Below are 10,356 nucleotides of genomic sequence, written 5' to 3'. Positions count from 1 at the left end.
GGCTCATTTACTAACTAAATAGTGTCAACTGGTTCATTTTTCAACTAAAAACCTCTTTTTTTGTTTACTCTTTTTACTCTTTGTATTAAATATGAATTCTATATACAATAAGCAACTTTTACCTTCGTTATCAAAATCACGCATTTTTTATGGGTAGCCTACACATATCAATATTCCAATGTTATGATTATGTTTACAAATTTTGATCTAAAAATTAAAAGAAATCTAAGAACCAATGTCTAAGCCAATTCGCACTGTAAAAGCATACATTTAGTTTGTTCGTAAAGCTTCAGCCAACAATATAAAGACCGACTATTTGGCTGAAAATGTCATCTTTCACTTTCTTTATTTCGTTGGCAGACGTTGTTGTAACTATCATTTATAATGTCTGCCAGTTTGTTTTCAGCGTGTTAAAAAAGCAAAAACCTTTTCTGAGAAAAAAATTATGGTTGCCTGTAAAGTCGGTTTTACGGGCGAAGATTTTACGTGACAACGTCTTTTTCTCGGTAGAATATTTATTGATATGAATATTATTAAATTGCACAATAGGAACAAGGAATTGAATGAAAATAAGAATTGCACAAATTTTAACTATAGAAATATATTTTGTTTACTAAAACATTGTACATAATTTGAAATTAATTCAAATTTGTTATTGTAAATGGTAAAGTTGAATAAAACATTTACTAAAATTGGAATTTGAAATTCTTGCTAAACACAGTTAAATTCTAACTCCGCGCGTGGTGAGTTTGTTTGGTCGCACTGTTATGACAGGTTAGAGGTTATAATTTGTTATTTTAAATGTTTGACTAGCAATACGCACTGTTTCTTCTCAATCGACTGAATTACGATTGATTGCAGAGTGATTTAAACTAATAATTTACTTAACACTATCAACATTTGTCAATTGTATGACATAACCTATAAACTCAGTTTCTCAACTTTTGTGTCAATCTAACAATTAATCAATCAATCATAGTTTACGATAATGAAATATCAGTGTACAATTATTTACCTTTATTGTTGTAGTTGTTGTAAATGACGAATCTAAGCACTCCACATTTTCACGAATAAACATAGTTATCTGCTTTATCCCGTGCGGCGGACCCACAGTTATCTGCTTTATCCCGTGCGGATCCCGTGCGGCGGACCCACTGGACGGGCATCGTAACGTTACCGGGCGTTACACTTTTTCATGAGTGACTCCGAGCCGCAACCTAATTTAAGACGTTGTCACGTCAAAAAGTATTTGTTATTTTTAACCCTTTCAGTAACATTAACTTCGACCTCCAACAAAATTTGGACGATCGATTTCTTTCTTAAGGGAATTGCTGTCACGAAAGCTATTATTGGGTTTACCGAGTACAGCGAAGCGCCACTCGCATCTGCTATGTGAAAAGGCGGTTCATGATGCGGTCAACAGCAGCGACAACAGCAGCGCCAACAGCAGCGCTAAGCCTTTAGGTGAACTGTTGGTTAAAGGTGGATAATTAGTAAGCCCCTGAAGAAACTTCAACCTCTGACCCCATATTAGGGGCTGAGTGTGTTGTAACGAAACTAACTAAATGCTAAGACCGCTTTTGAAATCAAAAAACTGAAATTCTGTGAATTCCTTCAGTCTACCTGAACTGATCCAAAGAAAGTCGGTGAATAAGAAACTCAAAACGAACCTTTACATCGTTTCAACATCAGAGACACCTATAAATGAATAAATGGTGAAGTTGCAGTCTAGTGTAAGTTGTACATTTATATAATGTAAATTTGGTCTTGGCTCCTATAATATTAGAATAGTGTAACATTTTATTAATTTTTTTATATTATATTAAGAAATGTTTTCTCTTACAGTTCTAAAGTCTTTGTAAAATTTTGTGAGCAGGTGTTGATATTTCAAGTATAAATATTCATTTAAGATAAAAATACAATAAAAAATACAAAAATACAATTCCACTTGTGAGGTTAACAGTAAATTTCAAAGTAATATAACAATAAAAATAAAATAACAGGAGGCAGGTTTCTCAACCATCTCGGATTATGAATGATGTTTACTTAATTTTCCAATAACATGCCTGTGATACTTTTAATATCTGTAATAAATTACAATTAAGAAACGGTTTAATACATTGCATTTAAATATCATTGTATTCTCGATAAAACAGTGAATTTAAAATATCAAACTTACTGATATCTCAATGGGCTTTTCCACTTAATAATAAACAAAGTTGATTTTAAAAGTCACTTATTCATGCATTATTCAGTCAGTTTTATTCTGGCTACAGAGGGCAAGAAGGAACAAGTCTCTTATTACAAGTTTCAATAAATGTTTTAGTTGAGTTTATAAATATACAACAGAAAATCAATTATGTCAAATTTTTATCACTTTAGTATTCAGTAAACAATGTCATCCACAGTAACAAAAAATACAATGGTAAAATTATGTAAGTCACAAAATTTTGTGTTTAATAACTGGCATTTGATTACAATGTAAACCAAATTGAACACAATTTAAAGATCAATCTACCAAAACAACATGTTCTGCACCCAAACTAATGTAATAATGAGTGTCCAAAATGTCAACAATGATCAAGTAATTTGAATTGCCAAATGCAACAATCAGCTGATTATTAATTAGCAGTTAAACAATGTTAATAACTCGATAAGTGTATTTTATGTAAGAGATGGTGGTAAATAAAACATTTCCTACTCTGTTATCACTAATCACAGTGAAACAAACTCATGAAACTATTTGGCTAAAATTAATGTATATTTCACTGTTATTATAAATGTGTCATAGAATCTCCCATTTTTAATTGTTCAATTTGAAGATTTTGAAAGGTGGTATGATATTTTTCTGAAACTTTTTTTAACCTGATCTTAATTATAATAACAAGTGTGTAATTAGAATTAAGAATATGGTATATATATAATTTTAATTTTGAAATAAATTTTTATAATCTTCTTTAAAGATAAATGTACTTTAAAAATGAACTTTTTCCTAAACAGTTCAAATAGACAGACTGAGGTAACTAAACAAGATAGTTCTACACTTTATATGTCACTATTTAGGTATTTTGACATGAAAAATCAAATGGCAAGTGTGGTACAGAAATTTATGGATGCCCTGCGTAATTTAGCTATTGTATCTTAATGGATTAAAAGATTACTATAGAAAGAGGATCTGGTGGTAAGTAATTTTTTTATTATTTTAGACAAAACATGTGAAATTATTTTATGAATGTGTATTAAGTACGATGTACACCAATAAAGGAAGGTAACTATTAATATTAATCATCAAATTTTTTAAGAATAAAATACATTTAAGTTCTAGTAATAACTTTTTACTAAGGAAGTATAATTTATGATCAAATAAATTATACAAAAAAATGTTGCTGATTATTAGAAGTTGAGTCAAACTCTTAACACTCCATATCTTGTAATCTGACTTTTTAATCTCACTTGTTCTGATAGTTAACTACAAATGTCTATCAAAACTTAGCTATTAGATTTAACTAAGTTTGGAATTGTGTATGTTTTGTAATTTTACTAGTGTTTTATCCGTTGTTTTTCTAATTTTATAACTCTAGTAATAGAACTGTTGCTCAAAATCAAATAACACATACCAATAAGATATGATTAATATACCAATGTTATATTATTTTATATTTTTTGTAATACCTACCATTGATATAATAAGTGTAACTCAACAGTTATTAAACTATTAGCTATGTTGATGGTTTCTAACTTATTAAAATAGATACCCAAACATTTTTAAATACAACAGCTAGTGCAGTCTATCATAGTTATCACAGAGATAGTTATACAAGAGATAGCAGGAATGGTAAAAATCTTTTATTTTGTCTAAAATATATTTATAAACCAGTTTAACCTATGACAAGTGGACAGACATTTTTATGTTGAAACAGCATTGTGTGCTTCCGTTTATTAATGTCTTCTGAATTTTAAAAAAACATTGCAGCCTTGCTACAGAATGATTAACATTTATGGAGGTTGCATTCTTTCTACTAAAGGAGAATTTAGAAGGCATGCCTTTATTTATGAGCCTTCACTTATATCCTTCCTGAAACAAATTTAACTAATAGTTAGTTGTGCAATCTTGTGTATTTTCTTTTATGAATTCTGAAATTCTTTCTTCTCTGTTGCCATATTTTTACACACCTGAGTGAGTTTTATTCAGCTGGCAGAACCTGCAATTTCCACGATTTGTTATTTGTTATTGAAGATACATATACGATTTAAAAATTCAATTCCCAAAGTTGGAATAGATAAGTTTTAAGAATTAACTGAGTTTAAAAATGAAGTATGATACACAGATGTTTATATTCTTAATATAATTATTGGTACTTAAAATATTGAATAACAAAACTATTAATTGATATCAATGTAAATCAAATACTAAATAAAATGTATATGGTTAAATATAAAAGCGTTAATTTAATATATACTAATTATATGATTTAATAAGTAATAAAGGAACATTACTGCCACTAAACAATCTTTGAATTCTTTTTCCTTGTTTTTTTAAAAATAGTAATGTTTTTTATTTAGATGAAGTCACTGTGCTAAAGCAATGTTTTGATATATTTTTGCCAATTGCAGATTATTGCAATATACACATTATAATTATGCATATGTGACTCAAAATGTATTTGGTTGTTTTAAGAAAATTAATTAATTACTGAAGTACAACTTCTAGAACAAACTATAATTGAAGAAGGTAAAAAGTAGTAATATGGGGAGAACTGGGGGATCAGCAAATATGTTAAGCACTTGTAGTCGAGGGGCTGAAAGCCAATTTGCACTGCATAAGTACACAGCTAGTTTTTTTGTGAAATTGACAGAGGAATTTGTCATAAGAAAGACATTAATTGTCAGCCATGCTTGTTTGCTCCATGCTTGGCATGTACATCAGCTGTACTTGATTGTTATTTTCCAGTGCTTTCAGCATGTATTGAAGCTTATTAGAAACCTCAAATTAAACTCATGCTCATAGCTTTAAAGCTGCATGGATGCTCTAACCCTTTGAGGTCCATAGGCATTGTCTTGCTTGTATCCTGTTAGCGCATCCTGACATAATCAATCTGTAAAACCATGTAGATTTAATATTTTAAATAAAATATTGAAATATTAAGATTATGAATTCAGAATTGTTGTAAGGACTGCTGGATATTTCGTGGATATTTGGTTTTTCTGTCTTAATTGTCACAATATAATAAACGTTTGTTTTGAACCTTTCACTAGCTGTTGTCTGTTTTTAAAAAAGTATGTCATGTTGTAATTTCAGAAATTAGTTCTCAACATTGATAGTTGAATACTTTCAGAAAATTTGAATTTTCTTAGGATGTACCAGACTTTAGTAATAGTGACAATGACATTGATCAAGTATTATTTCATCACGAGAGTTATGCAAATTAATTTTAAAAACTACTATTTTGAGGAAAAAATACCCAGGTCAGAAAGCGTAAGTATAGTGCAGGCTTGCCCATGTAACCTGTCATTCTCAAAACACCACTGATAGTTGACACCTATCACTCACTCAGAATTGTTTTGTCGACTTATGTGCAAGGCATTAAAAAGATAAATGTTTATTATTCATTTTAATAAACAATAAAAAACATAAATACTAAACATAGTGAATACTAAACATTTTAAATACTAACATAGTGAGGGTATTTAAAATAAAGATTTGTTCTAGCTAGCTTAACTGAAATCATTGTTTATACAAGTTTGTCAGTGTCACTTTTATTATATGATTAAATTTTACCAAAATCTAGTACCAAATCTAGTTTTTAATCTTATTTTCAATGTCAATCTAATTTGGAAATTTTTTAAATTGTAGAATATACAAGCAATTTCTCTCACAATGATTAAGTTAGCACAGAGTGAAAACAGACAGTTTACATTGTTGACATAAAAGCAGCTGATATGAAGAGTAAGAGACTGCAGCTAAACGAATGGATATAAAAGGTGGAAAAGTAAATAAAAGTTATTCTCATAGTTCAAGATATTTCCCACAGATCACTGCATATTTAAAAGAAATTAACATTTTTATAAATAGGAAATATTAATGGATACCAAATGTTGTTGTTACTTCCGAAGACCATAACGTTTTATATCGGCCACTCATGGTGGCTGTACAAGCTGGGAGTAACGAGGCTGTGGAGTCGTTTGAACCAGTACAGAAAATAGCGTGCCCCCCCTGTTAGCCAAACAACCCCACAGGAACATTTCTAATGACTCCATGCAAGAACAATGGATTAACCGACTATGGATGATCTCTAATTGTATTTAAAGGTAGACATATGTACCATTTCATCTGTTTCTCACCCACATCCCTTGGGTCAAAGTGGGCTTGGAATAATACTTACTCATTTTTTATGTTTTGCAAAAATCTTTAACAAACACTAAGGGAATACCACCTACTTCAGGTAAACTAGTCTTATTGGTTAACACTTTTACCCAATATCTCCTGGAATTTTACAGTGAAGTGTCAGTTCCGGATATCCATGGAGTTGTCCAGATGCAAGAAAATCATCAGTTTTTACTGTACCCAGTGTAGGTTCAGCTATAATGTAATAACCACCAGAATAGTAATCTTCTGGGGTTTTTAATTCCCTCTTACTAATTGCTTAATATCACCTAAAAGATGTCCATATAATTTTAGTCCCATGAGACAATAGAGGAGCCAAAAACCAATTTGCATTGCACACAATATAGGTTTTTATTAAATCAAGAGAACAATTTACCTTAACAATGAAATCAATGAACATACACATATTTTTTGGAGGTTGAAGTGAAAATAGTATCCAAAGAGTTAATAAAATAAAATCATACATTTTTTTCACGGGTCATAAGTTTTAGGTTTATGCACCAATCGTCACACAAGCGAATAAAAGTTAAATTAGTTTAGCCAACAATAAAAATACCAACCATTTAAACTGTAAATATTATAATTTAAGTTTCTTTATTTCATTAGTTGACTCTCATATAACTATTATTTTGGTATCTGGTGGTTATTTATAAGTGTGAAGCTCAAAAATAGGACCTCTAAAAATTAATTACTTGATATCCTTTAGATACCATCCCATTTTGATCCCCACCAACACCAGTGCATCTGAAAATTGATTTCTTTATTTGAAAAGTATATCTCTATCGACTTCATGAAAACTTAGTTGAGTGTTTATAAAATGCAAATTGACTATCAGCTCCTTAACTACTAAGCTTATGGGGTTTTCCACTAAATCATAAAATGGGCTTTCTGGATTTCATGATATTTTAAGACCATAACTGATTCCAAATTTCTATGTCACCCCAGCAGAAAAAACCAGCTACACAAGCTATCAGCAGCTACAATCTTTCACTTGCATGGCTAAAGTAATTATGTCAGTCACCTTTCCAGGTATTAATAATATAACACATCCATGCAAGCACTCTTAAAAACGTCTGTAGTGATACAATGTATTCTGTGAGACAAAAGCTCACTTTTATTTGACGTTCTAATCCTACTCAAGTACTGTACGTTACTTAAACATTTTTATTTAATTGTGTTATAGTTACGTTTCTGATGTAGGTTATACATTTTGAATTACCATTTTGACTTTATGTCATTTAGATTAATGATACATTGTCCTTAATATGATAATCTTTGTAATTAACCATTAATCTTTTAACTTGCTAATATAATTATCTATTGTTACACCTGCTAACATATTAACATCTTTAAATTCCAGTTGCGTTCTCTGTTTCATGAAAACTAAAAGAGTTACCTTTAACAATCCATTGTGAAAATGGAAGTTTACATTTGACATTTTCAAATAACTTTTATAACTTTTGGGGTTGGGAAAATTATGAAAAATTTTATGAACTTGTAATAGTACATCTCTAAAAATAAGATTAAATTCACAGTTTATTTTATACACTTCATAAATCATGGCAAAGTTATAAACATGTGGTGTATAACGTGATAATTCACAAAAATATATTTTATAAATTGTTATCTTTTTAGGTTTTTAGAGAAGTCTAGTGTGTACTAATTTAACACATAATTATCCTCACATCAAAATACTTCAAGTTGGTATAAAATGTATTAATTAAATAACTGTTGGCAAAAATATTATATGTGATAGGTTTATTTTCCACACAAATTTGTTTCATCTTTACTGTTTTATTTAAAAACTACCTATATTGTATTGTTTATTGTTGAATACGACATATGGATAGTTATATTTCTTTAGCATTGATATACCAATTTGTTCAAATGGAACATAATATATGGAACAGGATTTTACTGTCCAAACTTGATTGATAGATTAATTAATTAATTTTGAACTGGTTTAAGCTTATGTTTAAATTCATTAACACAAGTTTTTTTGAAAATAGAAGCTTATTTAGCCAAATATACAATTTGATTTAGCACAAATTTGTTAGTAAATGTAAACTTTTTAGGAGCCTTGTACATTTTTCCTCTAACGTTTTTGTTGGTGGCCCAGTAAACTCCTCCTCCTAAGTTACTGGTCGGTCAGAGTGATTCTTTAACAAACCCAGTTATTGTTCAGAAGGGCACAGCAGGTTACCACTTGCAGATGCTGTGATACACTAATGGCAGCATGTAGGTGGGCATAAATATAGAACCAAACAATCCAGACAGTTAACTTTTTGATTTTGAGATAATTTTTTAGGGCTTCAGAAGACAATTATGACCAACAGCAAGGATTCATAAATAGTAAGATATACAGCCCAAGACTCTAGGTGTAGATTTTAGAAGTTATTTAGTTCATAAAAATGAGTACAGTAAAACAGTATATAAAAATGTCAACTCCCTAATATTTTTTCATCCAGGTTTTATTTAAAAAAAGAGCTGATTGTCAATAAATCCATTTATAGGAAACATTAATATTTTTTATTCGTTCATTTTTCATGTTAATGAATGACGATAGAAACCAATGTGTTAAGGAAAAAAAAACACTAAATTACTCCTACAAAATATTTTAAGAGAGCATTAGAAGCAGCATGCCAAATTTGGTCTGAGTACCTATTCCATTAGTTTCTTTACACAAGAAATAAAATGTATTAGGTCATAATTTCATACATATCATATAAAGACAATTTATTTAATTTATAGGTTAAATTAAACAAATTGAAAAAAATAAAACTTAGAGCAATGCATATAACATCAAGACCATTAGTATGTTTTCTTATTTAAATGTTATAATATTGTATTGTTTACTGATTTGCACCTTATTGTGGACACTGAAAAGACACTTTGTCCAATGTTCATTCAGGTTATGTTGAAATCAAATAATACAAATATGTTATAAAATTGTTTTATTAATTAACTACTGTATAATTAACCATTGACAATTTATCTTATGGGCTAAAAGTAAACACATGACCGTAAAACATAAATAGTATTATACCAACAAGGCTTCATTAGACAACGTAATGAACAAAATTACGTTCATTGATTAAAGATTACATACTAAAAATACTAAACCTATACACAAATCATAATGATATGAAATTACTCCCTTATAATGAAAACACTTATAATATAACAAAACCATAAAACCAGACAAAAACATATATGTTCTAATTCATAAATAAAAGATCAAAAACTTTAAATGGAAAAGATTAGAATCTTACAAACTAGTAGTATCCACTTCAACAAGTAAAATTACAGATTAATGGGTATATTTCAACCGTAAAAACTTACACAGGAACGTTTAAAGTAATCAGTAGACACAAAAAATGCAGAATCAATGAAATGGATACAACATGTTAATCTAATCTGGGGAAGTGGCAGTAGGAGGACCGTAGGGGATGCCCAAGAACTGATCACAGATCCGACCACCCTCGCGCAGGCCGCTTAGAAAGGCTCCATGGACAGTAGCTGGATAATTGCGGATCGTATGTTCCCCTGCGGACATTCATCACAGATAGAGATCATTCTAAATTACTATTCAATAATATTCAAAAATATAATTTTAAATAACAATTATAACAATAAAATTCTATACCCCTAAAACATAAGCCAACTATCCTGGTATTGTATGCTTATTTTATTGATAAGCCTTTCATTCTACTCTTTAGAGCCTTGCCTAAGTTTTTATTTTTTAAATTGATATTACAAATAATACAAAGAGCAATGGATTTTTATAAATAAAATGTTCCTATGTAACTACAATAACTTATTAAATTACACAAAATTAACCACCAAATAAACTTTGTTCATAACCACTCAATTATATGTCTTAGTTAGAAGAAAAAAAAAACAGAGAAGAAAATATGTTGTATAAAAACTGTACCATTAGTCAAAACAGCTCAATTAGGGTATATAAATAA

The 10,356-nt window shown here is 29.5% G+C and overlaps 1 protein-coding gene across 1 annotated transcript in view; it reads right to left on the bottom strand.

The window, feature by feature from the left end:
* Positions 1-9,322: 9,322 nt before the first annotated feature.
* The window catches only part of LOC124361136 (lysine-specific histone demethylase 1A), a 178,427-nt gene continuing 177,393 nt past the window's right edge, over positions 9,323-10,356 (bottom strand). The window contains exon 7 of the mRNA XM_046815173.1: positions 9,323-9,931. Coding sequence (XP_046671129.1) covers positions 9,798-9,931 — 134 coding nt within the window. The 3' untranslated portion in view covers positions 9,323-9,797. The remainder of the gene's footprint in view (positions 9,932-10,356) is intronic.

The sequence above is a fragment of the Homalodisca vitripennis genome, chromosome 4 (genome assembly GCF_021130785.1).
Source record: "Homalodisca vitripennis isolate AUS2020 chromosome 4, UT_GWSS_2.1, whole genome shotgun sequence".
Taxonomy (NCBI): domain Eukaryota; kingdom Metazoa; phylum Arthropoda; class Insecta; order Hemiptera; family Cicadellidae; genus Homalodisca; species Homalodisca vitripennis.
This window is presented reverse-complemented; position numbering and strand designations above follow the sequence as displayed.